A 24,616-nucleotide genomic window follows, 5' to 3' on the forward strand; every position below is an offset into this window, starting at 1 on the left:
ACACACTCTCTGGGCACGAAGGAAATAAATGTGCTGACGTGCCCACCACGGAAATGAGGAAATCGAGGTTGTCATTTGAGAAAACCTTTGCCTGCCCATCTGAAGCCCTGCCCAAAATGCCAGGCTGTGTTTCAGTGCTGTCACACGGATGTTTGCACTTCTTGTTCAGCTGAAAAGGGAGAGAGGGGTGGCAGATCCCTCGGGTCACCCCGAGAGTCCCTTGGACATCCCAGCAGCACCATCTACTGACTCCGCTCGTAATTCCCACTCCCAAATCGCTTCCTGGGCTAAACCCGCCCACAAAAGGTGGTTTATTCCCTAACAAAGGATGCAAAAGGAACTCCCAGCTGGCTTGTTTCCCCTCTCCCTGCTGAGCCAATTAAACCCAGCTCAGTTTGCAGAGCACATCCCCAAGAGCCGGGGGAGAGAGGTAACTCAGAGGTCACAGCTCTCACCTCACTCCTGCACCTCCACCACCACACCAGGAGCAGCCTCACCCACTCCCAGGGATTTGGCAACCACCAAACAGAGCCTGAAATCCAGGATGAACTTCAGAACCCGCATCAGGGAGGGGAAAAAGTTAAATTTTATTGGGGTTTAATCAATGATTAAGCAAAATATCAATGCTGTCAGGAGGTGGTTACCACTTCACCTCCAACAAGGACCTCATTCCCTTGGATGGCATTGCCTGCTGATGTTCCTGCTGCATCTATTCCCTGGATTCTTGGTTGTCCAGCAACGTTTCTGTACAATTCTGTACAATTTCTGTACAATTATACAACAGCTGGTGCTCCTTTATTTATAAATAAGGTCTCAATCAACACTGAAGGAGGGAGGCAGGAGATGACACATCTCTGGCAGCTCGAATAGCATTAAAAAAAAATCTCAGGGCTTTAGGAACCAAGAAGGTAAATCACACTTGCTGCAGAATCACCACAGCAAAATCCCCAAGAAACATCATTTTCCAAAATTTCTGGGGGACAATGGTCACGATTCAGGTTTTGGAAGCCAGGCTTTACAAGTAAAGACTTGGAGCAGCTCAACTTAGGTTTATCCAAGAGAAACAAATAATCTCAAAACCCAGTGGATTCTTTACCACTGGGAATCTTTAAACCTGGAGTGGGGTGTGTTTTAAAATTAAAATTTAACAGTGAAACAGAATGTAGGGCTTCATGCAGAATAACTGAGTGAGATACTGTGCCCTGAGTTATGGATATAAACTCAGGCCATTATTTCATAAAACACAGCAGCAAAAACCACTGTAACACATTAAGATGTTCAACTGTGAACAGAAGAACCTAAAAAGGCATTAAGGGAGAACAAGTTTGAGCCCAGATCTCCCCACAAGCCAGATTCTCTAATGCAAAAGAGAAAAAGAAAGAAAAAACAGGGTGGAGAGAGAGTGTCTGACTTACAGGGTGGTTATTTTTTTTAAATAAAGGTTGATCTTGCAGCTATTCCACGTAGGTTTAGGTCAGAAAGACAAAGAACTGGTTCTATTTTCTGGTCACATGCACTGGCACAGGCCTCTCCCAGGCAATTCATGAACACAGGAGGGCAGCACAGCCCTTGCAAGACACACTGGCAGGTATTTCCCAGGATTTCTTGTCCCCTCTGGAAGGCTTTTTATCTGTACAAGACTCACACACAACACTAAGGGTGTTGGTGATCCCAGGAATCAACGGCACCACCAGGCAAATCAAGGCCATGTTTCCTTCTTCAAACACGGGCTAAGATCTCAGTTAGAACCAGCTTTAAATCCTCCCTAAACTCCGAGGCCCTCCCTAAAAAATGAAGGTATTTTCAGGATACCCATTGGCTCTGCACAGGGAACAGGAAATAACGAGGCTCCCACGAAACCAGAGGACTCCCAGTCCGGCCACACACAGAGCTCTGGCAGCCTCTGGATGGACCATGGACGAGGCATTATTCCTTTATGGAAATTTTTCCTTCCTGATAGGCTCTGCACACTCCATAATTACACACAGCACCCTAATAAATTGTCATCCATCCACCACAGAAAGCGTTTTGGGCTCCCTCGCTGCTTAACTCTTCCACAATGGCTTTATAAATGAGGTATTTTGGATATTTATTTCATCCATTTCCCTTCTAATTCCTCAATATGTTATTTTTATAGCAACAACAACTGCGGCAGCAGGAGAAATAAACAGGCAGGAATTGCAATTTAATAAATAAATAAGATAATTTGCCCTTACTGGAAGGATGGAGGGCGGGAGTCTCCGATGCCTCCTGTTCTCTCCAGGGGTGGTGGAAGGTCTGTGTGGCTCTCAGTGCACTGGGAACCCGTGTCAGAGTGAGAACTTTCAGCCAGGACCAGCTGTCAAGAGAAAAAAAAGAGAGAATTACCCACATTTGTAGCAGTTTCTCCACTCTGACATAGAGATTTTTCAGCCACTTCGCTAAAAAACCCTGGAGGTCGGAGGGAAACCAGAGTGAAGGAAACACATGGATTCAGTCTGGCCCTACCAGGCCAAGAGTAAAAAGGAAAAGCTGAAAACTTGACAGTGGGACAGCCCAAACATGGCACAACTCCTTCTACAGACAGCTTCAAACCTCCTGAAAATCCACAATCTGGTCTGGCCTGACCCCCAAATCTCCAAGTTGCCTCTTAAGAGCCTGAATTAAAACCCAAATCCACCCAACCTCAACAGCCACACACTTTTAGAGGAGGACTAGATTCCTGATGTTCATTCTACTCATCTCTTGTGCCTGTTTTGTCCCTCAGTGTTCCCTCAAGGCACAGCTGCAGGTAGGAAAAGGCATTTTTCCAGCTGTGCCATAAAACCAGGATGTGCAGCGAGCGCTCTTCTGTAATTCATGAGGACCTGAAAACTTGGACAAGATGGGGAGCTATCACCTTCAAAACTCCTCTGCCACTGGCATTTGCATTCCTGGAAGCTGGAGGGGCCTGGCAGCCTTTCAGCCAGGGTGGAAGGAAAGGCTGCAGAGCACCCAACACACACAGAATCCACATGGAAATCGGGAATTAAAGACACGCCGCAACAATCCATCTCCTCATTCCGAACACCACATGTCTACACAGAGCCTGGTGTGTTTGGGAATTATTATATATTCCAGTCCTGTCACAAGGCTGGATGTAAATTCTGCCTGGAACAACTAATGCCATCAATCCCCTCAATCATTAACAGGGATGCTCCTGGATAATGGATCACAGGCACGGTCGTGGCACACGAGGGGTTCACCACACTCAGTCTTGTTCCCAATAAATTCAGGGCATCCCTCTCCACTCAGCACTCCCAGTGTGACATCTTTAATCAGCAGATAAACAGACAAGAGAAAGAAGAATGATTCTCTTCCTCTCCCCACCCTCTTGGTTTGTAGCTCATTTTAACAAACTGATTGACAGAGGATCTTAAATTTGACTAAGATGTGATTCCACCCACTTATCTGTTGGCTACTTTTCTGTGTTTAACAAGGAAATAATAAGTATTTTTAAAAGGCAAGAGATGCTTTGTGTTCAAGAATCCTTTTGTACACCCAGGTGAAACTGGTTTTCCACCTTATTTTTGGTTTCAAATCTTCCCAGTGCTGGAAAAGAGCTCGTGGCTGAAACGCACACCCAGGAACCAAAGAGAGCAGGTCCCTTCTCTGTCAATGGCTCAGTGAATATTTTATAATGAAATCAGCATTTTGCCTCAATTTTCTAAGCCAGAAAGGCAGCATACCCCCAATTTTGCACAAGTGAGATGAAAGCCTAAATGCACCCTAAAGCCCAGGGGAGAAGAACCATTCACTGGGTGAAGCATCACTACAGAAAAACAAACATGCACTGATCCAAGACTCCTTTTAATTTATCTCTGCAAACAGAACAGGATGATTCCCAATTAGCAGTCCCAGTTCTAATTCAGCTTTACCTGCTAGGTTAAGTGGTTATATTTTATTTAAGAGCTTAAAAGGGGAGGAAGAGATCCCAGTTCTCTGCTGTTCAAGCAGGAAGGCAGGTGACCAACCTTGAGAGGGTTTGTGCAAAATGAAGAGAATTCCGTGAACTGAGGACTGAGTTCTCATTTTAAATGACTTTACAAAGAGTATTCTCCCACTACACTGGAAGAATTTTGCATTTCCTATGCAAAAAGTGTGTTTCAACAGCCCACTGACCACTTTCTGGCCATTGATCCACAGAAATTAGACTTGAACTAGTGACCTGGAGGTGACCAGGGTTATATCCTGTCACCAATCCCCTGAGCCCCCAAATCACTTGGCCAAGTCTCCTTAAACAATACAATTACAAGGTCTTTAATTAAATAAATGCTCCATTAATGATATAAATTAATACCTTTCACTGAGAGGCAACAGGGTCTCAGCCTCCCTTTATTTTTAGCTGTGGAAGAACTGGGGTATAACAGAGGTCCCAACAATAACTGGTTAATTTATTGAGGATTAATTTTAACCTAATGATCAGATGGATGCTGGCTGTTAAAGAAAGGGATGGAGAAGGAGCAGGATAGGAGGGGACTGGCATTCCAGATGCAGGGCATTATTCCTGAGAGCATAAACCATAAATATGAGCAGGGAAACACACACACACAGGCTGTCAAAAAGGAACTGCCTGGAGACAAAACAGTTCTCCAGCACCACATGGAGTCAGCTGCATTATTCAAACTCTTATCACCAAAGCAAAGAGCAACAGAGGAAACACTGAAGGGAAAAAAAACAACACAAGCTTTTCCTAATAACTTGATAATTAAGGCTTTCTTTCTTTCAGGTGGGGGAGTTAAAGGGAGATGTTTAGGAAGTATTGTTGGCATTATGGAGATGCAAGGATGGCTCTGAGCACGGCTCATCCCCCTGAGGAATCTCTCCTCGCTGCCAAAAATCAAACCAGGGGATAAAAAGAGGAAAAAAGAAAAGAGGGGAAAAAAAAAAAAAGAGATGAAACCGGGTGTGTGAGTAAGATCTACACATCCCCTCACCCTCCACGCTCTGGATTGTAGCAAGCTCTGCAAACAAGCACTTGGCACGAGGTTTTTGGGAGCAGGGAAACACCTGACTCCAAGACAAATCCCTTCCAGATCTCTGGGTATTTGCTCTTGAGCCTTTCCCTGCCACTGGAGGAAGAAGCCTTGGCAATGCAGGACCCAGCAAACCCATCTGTGTAAAATGAAAAGAGAATTCCACGAATTGAAGGACCGAGTTCTCATTTTAAATGATTTTACACAGGGTTTTCTCCCATTAAACTGGGAGAATTTGTCATTTCCTGTGCAAAAAGTGTGTTTCAACAGCCCACTGACCACTTTCTGGCCATTGATCCACAGAAATTAGAACTGAGAAATTAAGTTTGTGGAGGCAAACCCAGCTGCTGGAGGCTGTGGGTCACCCTGGGAGTGCTGCTGAGCCGGGGCAAAATCCATCCCAGCAAAGGGAATATTTCCCCCTGGGCAGTGATTTCCTCAAGGATGAGGCACTGGGTACCCACTTCTTACTGACCTGCAGTGGGATCAGAGTCACAAACACCCTCAGACGCTGCCATCACCATTACAAAGGGAAAAAGAGCTGCAAAAAATTACCCACACTGCTCTTTACTCCACATTCAGGAATTAAATCACCTTGAACTTGAATCAGTTCAGCACCAGACAGAGTGAACTCGAGATACATTTGAACTCAAAAAAACCACCCTGGCAATATCCCCTGTTTCTTGTTAATCCCAGATAAACATCTTTCACATTTCAAGCAGCAAATCACAAGCACAACAGCCACGATAACGGGGTGGCCAGTGCAGATATTCCCATGTTTACCTCCCCAAAATAAGATCCAAGTTGTGCTGGTTGTGCTGCTGCTGCTTGCAGGCACTTCCACACAAGGCACACTTTAATTCACAGACACATCCTTTGGGGTGAAAGTTTGCCCCTGAGGAATAATAATAATAATAATTAAATAAATAAATAAATAAATAGATAAATATTAATAAATAAGAATAAATAATAAATAATAATAAGAAGAAATAATAAATAATAATAAATAGAAAATCACTAATAAATAAAAATAATAATAAATAATAATAAGAAGAAATAATAAATAATAATAAATAGAAACTCAATAATAATAAATGATAATAAGAAGAATAAATAATAAATAATAATAAATAGAACCTCAATAATAAATACAAATAATAACAAATAATAGTAAATAATAAATAAATAAATAAACCCAGGAGTGTAACAGTTTAAATAAGTTGCCTAAGGTGATCTTACTCTTATGATAAGCAGGACCTGGGAGCTCCTGCTAGAGGACCCGACTTCAGAGGTTTAGGCAAGAGATCTTGAAGCAATTAAGTTGTTAAAACAAGACACAGACTGTCCACATCTATGTCTGGCTACAAGTGGAGCACTTGCCCTTCATCAAAGCTTTCCTTCTTGACTGACAGATCCCTGTGTTCAAGAGCACTGAATATAAATGGGTGGCTGCAGACCAAATTAAAAAAATAAATAAATAAAACCACCCCAAAAAAGAGCATCAGAACAACATTTGTTGTGCTAGAAAAGAAAATCTGCAGCAGAAGATGGCACATGCAGCGAGATTATTCTGACTGCACTGCCTGGTTTATTCTTCCCAGGTATCCAAGGGATCAGAAAGGTGGTGGAACACCTGACTCCATGGAATCCTGGGCACAGCCCTGCCTCTCTCAAGGCAAATGCCTTTGATTTGGTTTATCAGGGTTTATCAGCGACTGAAGAAGCAGAAGAATTCTGGGGAGGGGGTGTCTGCACTTGAGAGAATCCACACGTCCTTGCCCTGGCAATTCCAATGTGGAATTGCTGCTCCCTGCTTTGCTGGGCCACCTAAAGCCCCTCATTTCTCCCACTGACGAGTGACAGGCTGTAAATCATTATTAAGATAAATTCTGTCCTTTTCTTTGGCGGGAACAAAGCCCTCCAATCTCCCACCCCTTTGAGTGGCAGAGGTAACCCACTCCTGGGCTGCCCCAACACAGACTGCCCAGTGTTTGCAGGAGAAAGGCAGTGCCACAGGCAGCTCCCTGGCCACCAGCCAGCCCTGATAATTACATTTAGCCCCTCAAGAACCCCCCCCCTGCAGTTTTGAGTGGCAGGAGCATTTTAATAGGGTTTCTCTCCTGTGCTGCTCCGGATCGTGCCTGTGGGCTGGGAAACAGCTGTTGGGTTCCCCCCAAAGGACTGCATTTCCATGTGAAACAGGGGATGTCTCCTGTGTGGGGCACATGGAGGAAGTTAATAAAGAAGTGTGGAACTAATTGCAACTGTTGATTCAGCTCATTCCATCCCACTGAACGCTGTTTGTTTTTGCAACTGAGGTCCCACCGTCCCTCCCCCTCGTCCCTCCCCACTAAATCTTTCCCAGGAAGTGGAGAAAGCATATCAAGCCTGGCATGTTAGAAAAGAAAATTATGGTTCTTTTGATATCCCCAGTGATTCCCACACAGCCAGTTCCAGTCCACGACAGGACAAACACCAGTGAGCTGTGCAAGCAACAAACCCTGCAGCTCGTTCATGCTGAGAAAAAGCTCCTGTTTCCTTCTGTGCTGGAGAAGGTTTCCAGCATTTCCAGCAAGAAACATGGCTGAAAAACAGTTATATTGGAACTTGGTTGCAGAAATAAGTGCTCAGTTCACAGTCTGTGTCAACACCAGACTTCCAGACTTCCATTACTGCTCCTGATATTCAGTGACTCTTTGGATCAATTGTTTCACCTCTCTGGAGCTCCATTTCCCCTTTTCTCCTCATCATCTATATTTGATCATGATTTCTAACTAATTATGGCAAGGCCTGCCTTTCACAGAGCTCAGCAGACATCTGAACAAACTCCCCCAGGTGCTGAGCCAGCCCAAGGAATCCCCTGTGCAGCATCCATGGATGGGGACACCACAAAAAAAACAGCCTGGGAAGGGAGAAGAGCCAACACTGGTACACCCTGCTCTCACATCCCCACCTGCCTAAACATTTGTTAATTTATCAGGGGGAAAACTACAATATTTAAATTCTCACTGAGAGCAGCAGCAGCAGCTCCTGGTGTGTCTCTGAGCTCAGCGAGAGGTGAGGGACTGACACCAGTCACTAAAGAAACGCCCCAAAAGAGCCATTTAAATTTTTGACAGCGACTTCAGAGCAGCCACATTTTATCTCCAAGTTGAAAGTAATTACTTCCCATCCAGTCCCAGGCATCTGGAATCCCCCAGCCAAAGCTTCAGAGACGTGGCCCATTATCCACACGAAGGCTGCTCCCACAGGACCAATTGCAGAAAAGGGTTTGCTGATGAGGCCCTGTATTCCAGCAGGAATTCTGTCAAAGGCAACGGGACTCCACACTGCTGGAAGGCCTGGAAAAGCCTATCAGGAAAGGGATGTTTATTTGACTAACAAGAAATTGTCTGTGCTGGGTAGATCAGGCTCCAGATGAATGAGGGTTTATATGATATGTGAAGAGGCTGGTCCTGAAATCAGCTCGTTTTAGACATAAGAGATCACCAAGAACCTGCTCCTGTGGATTTTCCTTCTGTGCCTCAGCTCTGTGCACTTTGCTGAAGATGACTGAACAGTCCTGAAGCTCCTGTGTTGCCCTGTTAAGTGGTTCCACCCAACAGGGTTAATTGTAATTGCAAATACGGCCTCTCAAAAGCTTATGTACAAACAGGACAAGTGTTATCTGTTGGCACCCAGATAATGGAGAAGAAAAACCAGGGAAAGCCTCACAGAAGGCTATGACATCACTGGCAGCCAATAGGAAACATTCCCAGCACATTCCCAGCAGCCAGGCAAGGGGATTGTTCCCAGATGTTGCAAATCCTTCCTAAAAAACACAGATAACAGCCAAGGCAGCTGCTGGCACAGCCCTCCCTCCTGGCTCCGACCTGGCAGCACCCACGAGCCAGTTCTTTCCACGTTCCCAGTCCCTGGACCGTGCAAAGAGAACAGAAAAATATTTTAAGCTCTTGCAAAAAAAGCCCGAAGGTAAAATATTGTATCTCTGCCGTGCGAGCTGGTTTTTTTTTTTTCCAAATCGCCCCAGTTTGTGAAAAACAAAACTGAAGCAATAATTTCATTCATGTAAGCAGTCCCCAAGAACTCAAAATAAACGATTCCCAGGGACAAATTGCATTCTGTGTTTTGTGCGTGTAGCAGAACAGGGAATGTATCAGCTGTTTTTGGCAGAAGCTGCATTTACAGTAAAAACAAGGCAATGAAGAATTCTGACATACAACTCGTGGTAGTCTCTATATGGCTGAAAACCTGAAGGTCAACCACTGAAAAGGGATCTAGTAAGCAGTACCCCTCTGTCCCAAATTATTTAGTGCTTAAAAGAAAAACAACCAAAAAACCTCCACTAAATAAACAAAACCACACACACATGAACCAGAAAAAAAAAACAACAACAACCCAACCCACCCTGAAATCAAAAGAACAAGATCTAAGATGCAGAGGAGAAAAACAAGCAGGACACAGGAGGGATGGGGAGGAAGTTTAAATAGCTAATTAGCAGCAGTGATTCTAATTCAAACCTAATTTAGCTGTACATTGAGTTCTCAGGGCAGCAAAAGTAAGCAACAGCTAAAGACTTGCAGATCCTCCCTTGAACATCTTCCCCTATGGAAATCAAGTCCTGCATATGACACCAAGATCAAAGTTCCCACCTCTGACAAATAGAAGGATTCAAATCTTATTAAAAAAGATGAAAATCTCAAATTTCTAAACGTCACTCATCTTGTAGAAACTTCAAAGTAGCCCCTGGATCAGTCGGGAGGGGAGTTGGGGGGGGGAGAGACAGTTCAGCTGTGTCGTGTGCATTTAATTTTCCAATTTTAAATGTGTTGTGTGGGTCTGAACTCCACACACAGGGCCACTGCAGTCATTTACAGTGAGGGCCACAATTATCACAGATGGTTTTGTGAAAGAATCCCAAGCTGTCTGCTACCAGCTGACACACATTTTATAGCGCTGGAGACAAAGAAAGCTCAGGTCCAGCACATTAAAAACCAGAGAAGGAAACAGCCCTGCCCAAAACACACTTTTTTTTTCCCCCAAAAGGTAAAGACCAACTTTGCTATCCCTGAAAGATTTGTCTGCAATTATCTGGTAAGTTCCAGTGAATGGGATATTAAAGAATACGAAACTGTGAACAATTAACTTACAGCAAGATTTACATAAAACTCCTCCAGTAATTAGCAGCAAATAGAGGCAGATAAGCCCTGCAATTTTATGGGTGTTAGTGTGGAAAAAGTAATTTGCAATTCATAATGCAGGTCAGACACAGATGTTTCAGCTGATTGCTGAGCCAGTGAACAGAAGCCCTTGTCAACATCATCTGCAAAAAAAGCGCCCTGTGTGATCTCTGAGAGCTCCAAACCCAAGCCAAACCAGGGGGGGATAAGCAGAGAAATTTGGGAATAGGCTGATGGGAGGGAAGAGCCCACATTTGGAAGCGATGGATCTCTCCCTGCTGCCTCCAAGCCGTGTGCCTGCCTCAGCTGAATTAAATGGGTTTATAAGGCATTATGTCATTTGCTGCTGAGAGCAGAGCCTGCAAACCCCACGTTGCTGCAGCGCACACAAAAGGCTCCACGGTCCTAATTCTCTGAAATAATCAATTTAAGCCACACATCTAAATTTTGCCCTGAGATCCTTGCAATAGCACCATCCTCTGTCAGAGGCCTGGCTGCTGGCTCAGACTGATCCTCGTGGGTTAAAGTTCCTGGGCTGGCCAGCAACCTACACTGGAACAGGAATAGCAATGAATCGAGTTAATTCTTAAAATTCTTAACGTTAATTCTGAAAATTTCACAGATTGTAATGTTCCTCTGAAATGAAAACAGTAACAGCACCAGAATTAAAACACAACGTTGAACTTGTGTGTGTGTACATATATATACATAGTCTAGTTCTGATCTTACTGTTCTTCATAGTCTTCTGTTGTTCAGCTGGAAAACACAAAAGCCATATATTTTCATGTTATTTAAGGAGCTGGGAAAAGAATTCAGTTCTCAACCAGAGATAAAATACCCTTGGGGATTTGGTTGGGAGAGGGAAGAGGTTAAAGAGGTTAATTTCTTATTTATGTGGAATAGTTTGGTGTTGGGGGACTGGTTTTGCTTCAACTCCAAGAACGTTGGCCCTTGTTGGAACAAACCTGAGTCACATTTTGCTGCACAGAAGAGCCCAAATGGTGTCTGGGAGTCAGAATGAATCACTGGGGTGTTGAATCAACAATGCAAAGATAAATGTTTTAACCAGACCACATAGATAAAACCAAACACCACCGGACTGGGAAGGAGAGACCCAGGTCAGGGATGCAGAAGACAATCCAGATTATCAGCCTGTTGTCTGAATTAATATTTACCAGTTCAGCAGCACGGGAGGAAAGGGGAAGAAACAGGGAAGGGAACAACACTGAGGAGCAAACACAGCACAGGTGTTGCACACTCAGGAGGAGGAAAGGGGTTCTCAGGATTAATTTGCTCTCCTGATAAGAGCTACTATTAATTTGCTTTTCCAACAGGAGCTGCTCTCACGCCACGGCCACACAAGTGACATCCCCCCATCCCACTGCCCCTGAGGCTCTGGGGATGCTCCCTTGCTCTCGTTAATCACACATGAAATCCCTTTTTGTCCCGTCCATTCCCATACTGTCACAGCCCCCTGCTATAGCCCTCAGTAATCCTTGGACTGAGGACAAAAACAGCACCACCAACACCCAGGGCTCAGGCATGTCCTGAGAGATTCAGCAGATTCAGCAGCACCGAGCCCTTCCAGCCAAATCCAGCCCTTCCCAGGGAACATCCCACACCAGTGGCCACCAGGATGGATGTTCAGCCACGGCCTGGAGGGGTTGACACCCCCCTGGGCTCAGTTCCCACACCAGGATGGAGACCAGCCAACCACCTCATTAAGGAAGAACTTTGTGCTGCCTCCAGATGGACCATGGGGTCTCAAAGACCACGGCTGTTTGTTTGTTTGTTGGTTTAAACATTAACTTGATTCCCTAATGCCAGTGATTTTATTCTTTTGAGGACCAATTTACTCCTCCAGGGAGCAGGACACATGGGGATCATCCTTTTTTCACGGGGCAGATCCCTGTGGTGCTTGTTTCCCACCCTGAGCACTGCCCAGCAGCACAGCTTTAGGTCAGCATCATTCTGCTTTAAAAGGCTCACCCATTTCCAAACCTGGGCATTCCAGTGCCTGACACCCACTGCTGGGTGGAAATACAGTTCTTGGAACAGCTCTGGAAGTCACACTGGTTATTAGACAACCTCTGCTGCTGAGGCAAAAGGTTGGGACAGAAAACAGGTGTATGGAGGTCCCACAGAAAATAAAAAAAAAAAGCTTTTCCTCCTGAATGCATTTCCCAGGGAGAAACAGGTCACTTTTCAGAGCACAGAATGAAGGGAGGACGCTCTCCCAATTTTTCAGACCTCAATTTAATACCAAATCTAACAAGTGCTTAACACTGTGCACGTGTGGGTGTGTGGGAGGACTGAGGTGACAAAGCCACGGGTTTTGCCTGCCCAACACTCAGAACCTGTTGGGACTCCACAGCTGCCAGAGCCTGAGTGCCCTAAAATGCAAAGCAATCACTAGGGCAGGAAGAAGGGCTGATATTTTATGGCACAGCTGAGCTCAGCTCACCCTCCAGCCCTTTGCCCTCCCGTGAGGAGCATTTCCAGCTGCTCAGACCCCAGCAGGGGCTCTGCCTCCTGATCCACAAGGCATCCCTTGCCTGAGAACAATCTCCCAATCAAACTTGATGTTTAAAGGATCCACTGCACTTCCCTCCCACAATAATGGAGTGCACACACAGGCTCTGCTGCAGGAACCAGCGTGCAATCAATATTGTATTTGATTTGAGACTGAAAGGACGTGTAATCCTGTCTACAAGAAGCCAGGCTTAGAAACTTTAAGCTACCCAGCAGGATTGTATGCAAATTCCCTCATCCTGTCTAACTTCAGTGACTGAAGTCTAAAATATTTCAGGCTATAGTCTAAAATACCAAAATATTTTCGGGGTCCAGGCTGTAAATGGGTGAGGAAGATCTTCAACTCCTAAAAATCACTACAGGACTGGAGAAATAGATGGAGACAGAGCAGCTCATTCCAGCTGAGAATGCCAATTTCCAGCTGTGCAGCTGGAAAAAAACTCTTGTAAAACCTACTTTATTGCTACTACTTTCTTGTGTACCTTGATCCCACCAGAAATAGGAAGGCTGCAAACATATATCCAAACATTTCTCCAGTGCTGAAAGGCTGCCTCATGTCTCCAGTTACTTCAGCAGAGTTCTCATCCCATGGCACTATGTTTCCAACCCCTCTTCTATCACTTGTTGAAGCCAAGCTCTTAGTAAAAATACATTTCACACTCGAGACAAACTTGAGTTTTGGGGAAACAGGCAATTCTTCTCGTCCTCTGTTGTGTCCCTGTCCCCAAAATTGTAAGGTCAGCTTGAAAGAGGGTATTACAATCACACACTATGTCTCAAATGTTGTTTTGGTGTTAAAATATAAAATACTAGTGCTCTCTTCTCTACCTGAAGGTGCATAACCCACTTAATAAACCTTGATAGGGTTAAACCTCCTGTCCCCAGCTGGAGAAACGTGTGTGTGAAACCGCCGAGCACCGAATTTATCCCTGTGTTTATCCATGTGTTTATCCATGCCTCAAACACCACCTGAAGGTGGAAATCACTGTGTTTCACAGAGCAAACCTGGGGCACAACAAGCTTTTATGGCATCTCCATTAAGTAGAACATTACAAGTTTAAAAAGGGGGCACGTGGAGAAGGGACCGAGAACGGCAGCACCAGCGGGGCTTGTGCTGCTGCTCACACCCAGCTCAGCACCTGCTTGTGGATGGGAAGCAACCAAAAGCTGTGGAACACTTAGGAGATTGTAATTAATCACTCCAGTTAGCTGACAAACAAATATTGTGGCATACTGGAGACATTAAAAACAGGCAAGGGAAAGAATAAGGGAGGTGGGACCCGCAGAGCAGCTCAGCAACATCTGCATCGCTGACGCCCTCCGTAACTGGGCAAATTCCTTACAGCCCAAATTCCTCACAGCCCAAATTCCTCTGCCCTGTTTATTTTTCCAAGGCTATAAAATGTTGTGTCTTTTTCCTGAATGCAAACACAACGTTTAAACCTCATTTAAACTTTCCAGGCGCTGCCACAATAGCAGTACAATGAAATTTAAACAACACAACCAAAACCCCCCAGAGTGTCACGTTCAGCTGGTTTTGAGTAAGTTGTTTGGGCTGTTTAGTGACAGGACTCAAACTGGTTTCATGTATAAATCCCCTTTTCAGCCCTGCACACTTTGTGGACTTCACTCTCATTTTTAAAATACATTACTTAATGACAGGATGTTATAGATATAATTAAAAACTAAGCTTTTGTTTTCACGTAATTGGAGACTCAAGACACTTCTAAAAATCAGGATCCAGGTACCAACTATGCTGCTACTGTACATATTGTATCAAACAAACACAGATTTATTACAGACACATGAGCCAACATACCCAGGACACCACTCTTCCATTGAAGCAAGGGAGCTTTGCATTGTCATCTGAGATCTCCTCCTTTACCACCCTGGAAAAAAAAAAACAATAGGAAAAAAAATCAGGAGTTTGAAATTACAGGAGATTAGAAGTCATTTTCTCAAATAGTGCAGGAAAAATACAATTTTTTGTTAAGATGTTGGTATCTATGGTTAAAGAACTACTAGAACAGAGGAAGCAAATAAAAATATAGGGTTGAATAGGACCTTTCCATCCCTAACTGGTTGTCACAACAGTAATTTCAAGTATTTTCTCCACAGTCTTTAAAGGTCTGATAGTGACTAAAATCCCCCTGTGCTGTGCAGCCTGTGTGTCAGAGATCACAGTGGATTCACAGCAGAAAGAGATTTCTGGCCTCAAATCCCTGCACAGGAAAGCAGGGCCAATCTGCTTTTGACAGGAAAAAAGCCAACCTCAGGTCCAGTCAAACTGCATAAAAATGTGTGGATCCACAACCACATTTTCCTTTATTTATGTTTTTGTCTTGCTTGTTGCTGTGTAAAGAAAAACCACAACGGCCACAAAGCAACTGAAACATGGAGGGGGGAAAACTGGTCAGGAAGGAGAAGAGAGCAGAGCAAATGGACAGTTTCCTTCCATCTCACTTTTGGAAAATTACAAATAAATAACTCCACCACTAATACCTGCATTTGCACATATTTTAAGAGGGAGTGAACACCACCTTTTTTTCTCCACGCTTATTTGCATTGTTAATGCCTGGCAGTGCAATATTAGGCAGTTCTTCACCCCTTTCCTATTACTGGAAAGGAAAACATTTTAAAATATTCATTTAACTCCTAAAGCATCCGTCCTCCCTTCACCTCTTGGCAGCAGGAATCAGATCACGTGGTTCCATTATTGGTTTTAGTCACTTGTACTTGGACTCTGAGGAGACAATTAAGAGTAAACTCCACTGAAAGCAACAGATACTCAGGGCTTTAAAAACCTTTGACAATTCAATGAAGCTCTCAGACCTGTAATTCTGGAGCTGCAAACCCTGTGTGCAGACAGAGGATTTCAACACTTGCCTGGATCTCCAGCCCCAGTGGATGGACTCAAATTCAGACATAATCTTTTGATTTTCATGGAGTCCTGCAGAGAACACTCGCTCAGCAGAGCCCCAACTGCTGAATCAGCAAAGAAAGACACTGCAATAATTTTTATCTTGACAGCTGTAGGTTTTAAATGACAGTATCTTTCTCCCCCCCCCTTCCCCATAAGGAAATGACACTTATGGCACCCCAGGAATCACACGGAGAATTTCTGCACCAAGCTCTGGGATTTGGGCAAAAAGCAGGCATTAAAAGGCTTGGGGGACTCCAGCAGGAGCTCCCTGCAAGACTGCACTGACTGGTTCAGTTTGTCCTCGTGATGGAAAACGAGCTCCTGGACTCACCACTGGCAAACCAACGAGCTCCATCCCAGCCCCAGCCTCTGCTGCAGCTGAAGGGAACAACTTCCAGATCTGTTGCAACTTGAACTACTAAATATAGCCTTGAGCTATGAGGCAAGAGAATGACAGACTGTAATTCCCAGCTTGCTTTGGGTAGCAATCAACAGTGCCAAGAACATCAAAGACGGCAGCAGCCACTTAATTTCGAATATCACTGTTTTACAAATCATTATTTGTAGTGAAGAGGCAGCTCCCCTCAATTCTCAGCCAGGGGAAGCAATGGAGAGGAGGCAAGGAAGGAACAGGAATGGTTGCAGCAAATGCTTCAGTCTGAGGCCAGCTTTGTGTTTAAGAAGATGCTGTTTGTCCATAAAAACTTGGGAGCCAGGGCAGAGGGGGACACGTGCCTTTGTCTGGTTTTGAACATAGGGTCTATTAGGAGCTGATATCCTGAATATCATGGATAAAGCCCTAAAGGATGGGTTCACAACCCAGAGCCAACCCAAGGCAGCGTGGCAAGGAAGAGGGGATGCATTTGGTCTGCCAGAGAGCTCCTGGGAGGTGAAGAATTCCACTGGCATTGGATGTGGTCGACTGTGGAGACACATCACCAGTGCTCTCAGTATAATTGTTAACAGACTTACTGCCTGCTAACAAGACCAAAGACCATCTGATAGCAAGAAACACATCCCCTGCTCTCCCAAGAGTGAAAGCTTCCCTTCAGAAAAGGAGATATTTGTTTCCCAGGTCACATCCTGCCTCCTGGCAGCCTCTGTGATCGCTGCCGAGGTTGGGACACACACACACAGTCCCTCTCCCAGCACAACTCAGCCGAGGTGAGGAGCCACTCTGGGTCAGGGAGAAGAGAGCAAATAAATAAACACCTGAGCCACAAAGCCACTCACAAAGGCACCACTGAGTGAAAACCAAAGGTGACACAACAAAACAGCCACTTCCAGCTCAGCTGGGTCACCAATCCCTCTGTGTTCCACCTGCACACCTTGCAAAGGGGAGGGAGGGGAGACTCTGCCAGCACACCAACAATTTAAGAGATTTTTTTATCTCCCATGTTCAGACACTTGTAGCTCTTTCCTTTCCGGTGCACTCCAGGAAAAACCTCGATGCTCAAGATGTGAGATCCTTTAGTTCATCCTTTAGTTCATCCTTCTACCAGGTAAAAGGGAGGTGAAAGAAGACCACGGGGGAACAACTCACCCGAGGTCACTCAAAACATCAGAGACAGAGCATGAAAAAGACCCCACACTCTTGAATCCCCCCCAAGCACCTGCCCTACATCACCAGCAAGCCCCCCCCCCATCTCCCATCCAAGAGGATCTGCAGAGAAGGGTGTGGATACGTGGGGAAGGGGAGGAGGGAGCAGTTCCAGCAGCTCACATCCTCTGCTTTTATTTGCCTTAGAGGAGATTTAACAACTAATTACTAAATGAAACAATCCCTGCTGGTAACAGCCCCTCCTTCCTCCCGCTTCCTGGAATTGTGTCTGGATCCTCTGGCTTTCCCACCACCCTGCTCTGCACAAAAAGGTGTTTTGTGCATTTACCAACCCCAGCCCTGTTCACCCTCTCACCTGTTTCTGTGACAGGTTACACTCCTGCTCACCCCCTCCAGTACCCTGACTCCTTGTTTTCCTCCCAAGAGCTGGGAAAACAAGGATTGTTTAGGCTCACCCTCCCTCTGCCAAGCTGTTTGCCTCAGAATATCCATGGATTCTGCATTAACTGGGCTATGCAGTGATTCCAGGTGAGCCCCACAAACCCCTAATGACTGTGATTCACAAGCATTTGGGTAATTGCCTGTTAAACACCGGGTTTGATAGTGTTGCTCACACTTGCATTTTGATTGCATCATGCACGGCAGTGACAGGCTGCACCTCCACAATGAGCTGGAGGGTTTTTCTTGGACAATGAGGCTTAAGGAGAAAATTTCCCTTTCCAGTTGCAGGCCCAAGACCACAGACAGGGGGAAATGCAGGGTTGACACAGCAGGGTGGCCCTACACATTCACTGCAGGTTAATGTCTGCCATGACACAAAACGAGCATCCTAAATTTACTCCAGCACCAGATTAATCCCATCTCATCACTGGGATCATAATTGTCTTGACTCTAATTGTCCTTTACTGATGGGATAAGGGGAGAGAAGCTTCATCCCTTACTAACTTTCTTGGAGATCCTTAGAGAAAAATCAAAGGAATGAAGCCCTTCAAGCATCTCCAATGACTCCTGGCACCTCAAAGGCAGGTAGGAGATTATTCAGGTGTTAGTTTTGATTCACAGAATCACGTTGGTTGGAAAAGAAATCCAGGGATCATCGAGCCCAAGCTCCTGCTCTCAGCAGGTTTAGGTTGCTCAGGGCCACGTCCTGTCAAGTTTTGAGTATCTCCAAGGATGGACATAATTTGGGGCAAGTTCTACTTATGAAGCAGCACTTTTCCAAAAATCTGTTTAAATTAGTAAAAATTGTAAGCAATCATAATTGGAATCCAAGGCTGCAGCTTTAAAACAGCCTTGCTGAAGCTGATTAACACTTCAGTTTGAATCTTTAAAAAACCTTGGGCTTTTTAAGGACACAGAGAGCCTTTAACCACCCTCCCAACACAGAGAAATGAAAGGAAATAAAAGGAAATAAAGCCACTTGCTGAATTTACAGGTGAGGCTTGGCTCGGATGTAATGTTTGTCTTTCTGGAAAGAAGGAAGAAGAGAAATAAATCCCTTTGCTGAGCAGATAAACACCCTGGTGCAGTGCAGTGGGGAAGGGCTCTGCTCAGCACAAAGGATCTGTGCTGCACGAAAGCCTCAGATCTTGTCTGCACCCCACAGAGCTGGTGAGCAGGAGCTGTGTGCCAGCATCCCCCTTCCTCCTTCCCTGTGGAAGGCTCGTGCCAATCACTCCTCAAAACACCACGGTGGAACCAGCATCCTCTCTTTTTAAGGTTGTTATTCCCCAACCACTCTGCCAGGGCTGTGCCTTTCCATATAGGCACTGCTGTGTGCCAAACCTCCCACAGAAACCTGTCAAAAATGTGTCTGAGTGTGCTACCCACAATTATGACAGAAATGACACACCCATATCTACAAAAATGACACAACTGTGCAACAAAACCCTCCTCAAAACCCTCTTCAAACAGAGACACCCAGCTTCAGTGCACACCAGCTCCTTTTTTACAGGTTCTGTAGAGATTTTTTAGCGAGAAACTGGGAAATAAGTGTTGGGGAAGTCACCTCTTCCCACACAGGTGACAAACACATCAAAAAACACTCTCTTTTACTTCATTTATATAATTAGCTGCTCCTCTCCATCTCATGTTATTCTTAACCCTCCTAAAAAATCCAAACACACGGTCCTGGCGATTCTGTCTACAATTAACAAGTTAATGCTTTCCTATATTTATAAACCACTTATCCCCTGCCACATCTGATCTTCAGCACCACACTAAACACTTTTGCCCACAGAACTGCCTCTTCCCTGTTTTTTTCCACTCCTGCAGGCACATCCATCACTTTGCCATGCCAGCCTTCTGGACCAGCAGGGATAATTCATTTATAATTTCAGGAGAACTGCGGGACACTGGAAAAGTTTTGGTGCCAGGTACTGACCTAAGCCTTCAGCACGTGGATGAAGTAAGAACTGCTGTGTTCCCCCAGAGAGAATCAGCCCAAATCTGCCCTTATTTCAAACATAAAGCTTCACTTTTTTATGGCAGTGAATTGGGACTCAAGGCCAACTAAATTTGTTGGGGCTCTGCCCTGGCTGTGTGACCCTGGGGAGGGCACCCGGCGAGAAAATTATGGCACCTTCACGTTTCAAAGTTCCTTTGTGAGCATTTAAGCCAGACATTCAAGCAGCAGAAAGCCTCCTTACTTGGGCAGGGAGGTCCAGATTCTGCTTGAGCAAGATCAGGGCACGTGAATGCCAAAGGAACGACGGGAGAATGGGAGGGAGGGAGGGAGGGAGGGAAGCATTTACAGCTGCCTGACTGGGAACAGGAGAATTCTGATCCACAGCGAGCCCGTTTTGCCCTCTGCATCACACCCCAAGCACTCTGAAAGGCCTGTCAGTCCTCCCCAAGTGCAGCCCCCTCTGACACAGTGACTCATAGGAAAAGGTTCCACGTGTTTTGAACCAACTGGTCCTTGGGCTCCCAGCCCAGAGCTGCCTCATCCTTCCATTTCAGTCAAGTGCAGCTCAGCCCCAGCTCCAGGCCCTGCCAGAAATTCTGCCCATTGCCTCAAAAGGGTCTCCAAATGCACTGCACTTTGCAGCATCTGTGAGGAATGGCTTCCAATTAAGCACTCTGAAATATTTATGACTGACTGTTAAAGAGCAGTGGCACGTAGAGAATATGATTTGCTTCTCTGCCCCTTAATTAACAATATTTCAATAGCTGGGCGATGCTCAAGGTGTGAAAATCCCACTAAAATGCAGGCATTTATGGCTTTTAAATTGATATCTCAAGAAATTAGTTTGATTTTAGCACTAACAGGCACAACTGTGCACACTTATCCTCCACTCCATGCCCAGCTAACACAGAAAAAAGGTTACCCTTAATTATGTGCACAGAGAAGCAAAGAAATGGTTGATTTTTGGAGTCCTAAGACCTTAAAATTTCTTTTTTATCTATACCATCCACTCTCTGAGAAAGAGTTTGGAACAGAACTGGCCAAAACAAGCATTTTAGCCACACTGACAGTCTTCTGTCATTTCTATTAGTTCCCCTTTTTCCTCTGCTCCCTGTATTATTTAATAAATAATTTATGTGACTACATTTCAATCTCACAGGTGTTAATGAACCTATTCTTGCAGCTCTCCCAAGGGACAGGCACATCTCTGCCACAAAACCGAGGAAGTCAGAGTAGGAAGGGACAGGTCAGCATAATTACCACCCAAACCCAGCTTTCCAAGTCCCAGCTACAAACCAATAAATATTAACAAGTCCCCCCAATAAAATTAAGCAGCTCTTGAAAAACAACCTAGGAAAAAAAAAACAACACTGTACAGGAGATGAGTGCCAGCAGTGAGCTGGCCCCTTTCAAACAGCTGGGTGGAAGATTTGGCTTTCCCCAGGGGGGCAATTATCTTCCAAACTCCAGAGCAGGACACTGGAAATAGAGCTCAGGGATGTCATTCACAGGGATTGCAGCCTGTTGGAGAGCCAGGGCTCTGCAGGCAGGTCATGACCCAGCTGACGTTCCTTGAGATGCTGCTGATTGTCCAAGTGCCCTGTTAAAGTTGAGACAGGTGCCCATCCTGCTGATAGAACAGGGAGAAAAGAGATCTCCCCTTGAAATCATGAAGGAAAGGTGCAATGTCAAGCCAAAAGTGATGGCTCTGGCTGAATTCTCCTTCAGGAATCAGTTCTGGAGCAATAAACTCCAGGAATGGGTCAAAGGACTATGTGGCCCTAATCTCACATATTCCACCAAGTTCTCTACTGTGATAAATATTTGTGATCCATGAAACAAATGGGTGATTACATCAAAATAAAACAAACGGATTGTAAAACTTAATTACACTCCCATAAAGAAATAAAACAGACCCTTACAAGGTCTAAAACCTCCCTACTATCCTAAGAATAAAATATGGTAGAACTTTAAATCCTTTTAGGCACCTGTTTGTCTAAAAATGCTTGAATTATGACTGGTTGTAGAGATAATAATTTAGCTTTAGCTGTAAGAAAACCCATATATTAAATACTTAGCAAAAACTGTAAAATGTATATGTATATGATATAATTAATATGCATGAAGTAGCTAAGATAAATGCCAAATGTACCCTGTAGTAAGTGTGCAGATTTGGGAAACTTGTTCCCATTTCTGTCACCCAGCTGGCTGCTTGCTTTTACCATATAATAAACTCCTATTCAAAAACTTATAGAAACTCCAGATTTTGTTTATCACATCTACTCTCAGTAGGGAAGGAAGCACCTTCCTGGAGAGGTGAAAACCACTCACTGAGAGGCAGCAAGAAGGAGAAGGGGCTGCCTGAAAATGTGTCCTCGCTCTTCACAATCAGAACAACTTTCAGTCCTTCACAAAGAAAGCAAGAAAGAAGCAAGTCCAGCACATGGCCTTAGAAAGTAGAGCATTTTTTCCTAATCAACCACAAGGGAGTTTATTTCTACCATCCCAAGTAACCACTGGGTATGGCAGCAACCCCAGACCTCTTATTACAAGTGTTCAATTCATTTTCAATAAAGGTGTCACAGAGCCACGACAAAAAGTCAGCACCAGCTGCCAAACAACACAACCCAAGGAATGCTAAACCCACAGCAGAGTGGGCAAGATAAGAATCAGTTCTTATTCCTCTGTGAAATGTTCCTTTTGTGCTCTCCTAAAAGCACCTCATCACAATAATAAAGCCGGGTCAGAAAACAGCCACAAGTGTTAATCAATACCTCACAGAAATATTATTTACAGACAGGTTAAATAATTGCTAACAAAGAGATAAATGCCAATCCAGTTACACCAGAAGAAAACATATTATCCACCAGTGGCTACAGTGCTCCAAGACTCCAGAAACTTGGGAGAGAGAAAAGAAGCTATTCATGAATTTGTTTAGTATGGTCCCTGTGCAGAAACCTCAAACACTTATTACAGATAATATCTCCCTCCCCCTAGGTTATTTGTCTAGACATATTTTAATTAAATGCCCTAATTCTGGTCACTGATGTGGTGGAAATTATTTAGTTTAGTTTAACGAGGTCTTTTGGTCTGTACTAGTCCAGTTTCCAGAAGCACAACTCCCAGCCCACCAGTCAGAGGTTGGAGTGGATGTGACAGTGCCTGGATAAAACACAGGCACCAAGGTGGAGTCAAACATCTCTGAGACCTTCCAAGCACATAAAAAATGTCAACCCTCCCACAGGATCACACAGAAAACCCCAGAAAGACCCTTTTGTTTTGTGGGAAGCCACCAGAAGCCTTCGCTGGTGGGTTCTTTGCACGAGCTTAGGAAGTGAACTGCATCCTGCACACAATTCCCAGAACCTCCAGCGAGCCTCAAAGGCAACCCAGGAGGGATAAAACACGAACCCACTTCATGTTTCAGCTGCTGGACACTCTCTGTGGACAAAGCACTCTGGAATCCAGATCCCAAGATAAGGTTGTCCTCGTGTGCCCCTTGGAAGTTCAGTCTCCCACCAGGAACATGCTGCTGGTAGAGGGGGGAAAGCAGAGCCACAGCCCTCCAACACTTCCCTGGGACAGCCAACACTGCAAGACAAACTTGTAACATCATGAAAAACTGGGTTTCAGACCTCTTGCATTCAGAGCTGGTAATAAATTCCACCCACACTTCGACTTCAAAGTACAACTGGACCTACGGGTTTGTTTAGGCAGTAAAAGAGAGATTTCCAGCTTGTCACAAAAATCCCAAGTCAGATATAAATTAAGGAGCAGGGAGCCTCTGGATGTGTGTCCATATGGGAAGGTGAGCACTCTCAAAAGACTTTCCCCACACCAAGTCACAAATTTGGAAAGGTTTTCCAGCAGAGAAGGGAAACAAACTCCTGACAGAAAGTTAAACCCCCTCAGCTCCCTGTCCATGTTTCGAGGTGAGTTTGCAATTCCAGGCCACACTATCACACATTTTCCAATAATATCTGCTGCTTCACTCAGAAAAACAGCAGAGTGACAGCACAGATTGCAGGGGCTGATGGATCACAGCTGTCCCTATAAACATGGGAAAGCCAAACTCCCTCATTTCAGGAGTGGCCCCTTCAGTTTAGAACTGGAACACAGCGATGAGGGAAAGAGAGAGGTGGTTATTTTATTTACTCCAACGCTCCTGAAGAACTACAAGCAAGAAGAAAACTGCCTGGAGTCACTCGGGTACCTGACACAGGTTTTTCAGTTATTATAAGGAAATATTTGTCCAAGCTATTCTTGTTCAGGGCATCCCCACAATATCCAGCAGCACTGAAGGACACAGGAATGCTGTATTCCCCCCTTTTCCCCAAGGTTTTCCATCAGATCACCAACTCCTTGTTCCTCATGCAGCCAGGCACATTTGCCAACAGCTCTTGAAGCCACCCATTTAAGGAAAATTAAACTCAGATAGGTCTAAAACACTGAACCATTCAGCTGAGGCAGGGAGCAGGCTTGCCAAGAACTGCCATGCACTAAGAAATGGTGCTGCTCCTCCAAATACTGCCCTCATGGAACTATTATCCAGGAGCTGGAAAAACACCTCTGGGAGAGGCCCCATTAGCACAGGAGGTACCTGCTCTTTACCTGCCCGGCTCTGCCTGTTTGGATCCCCACCTCCCACTCTTGGAAAAGAAAAAAAAAAAGAGTCATTTCAGCAACCCCGAGAGGCTGCTCAGAGCAACAGCTCAGATAAAAGGTGCTGGGATTTTATGCATCACAGGCAGAGGACTGAACCTTCTCCATATGCAAAGGGAGAGCCAGGGAAATGCAAACCTTTCATTGCAAACCTGCACCAGCCCAAGTGCATTTGACTTCTAAATGAGCATTTCACAGAATCACAGAATGGTTTGGGGTTGGAAAGGACCTCGAAGATCATCTCATTCCACCCCCTGCCGTGGGTTGCTCCAACCTGGCCTTGGACACTTCCAGGGATGGGGCAGCCACAGCTTCTCTGGGCAACCTGTGCCAGGGTCTCCCCACCCTCACAGCCAA

The 24,616-nt window shown here is 45.0% G+C and overlaps 1 protein-coding gene across 2 annotated transcripts in view; it reads right to left on the reverse strand.

The window, feature by feature from the left end:
* The window catches only part of DVL1 (dishevelled segment polarity protein 1), a 70,964-nt gene that overhangs the window by 29,018 nt on the left and 17,330 nt on the right, over window positions 1–24,616 (reverse strand). For both annotated transcript variants that reach the window (XM_027702118.1, XM_027702119.1), the window contains exons 2-3: window positions 14,526–14,595; window positions 2,217–2,338 (exon numbers count right to left, since the gene is read on the reverse strand). In XM_027702118.1, coding sequence (XP_027557919.1) covers window positions 2,217–2,338; window positions 14,526–14,595 — 192 coding nt within the window. The remainder of the gene's footprint in view (window positions 1–2,216; window positions 2,339–14,525; window positions 14,596–24,616) is intronic.

This window comes from Neopelma chrysocephalum, unplaced genomic scaffold (genome assembly GCF_003984885.1).
Source record: "Neopelma chrysocephalum unplaced genomic scaffold, ASM398488v2 Primary Assembly neopelma1_180, whole genome shotgun sequence".
NCBI lineage: Eukaryota > Metazoa > Chordata > Aves > Passeriformes > Pipridae > Neopelma > Neopelma chrysocephalum.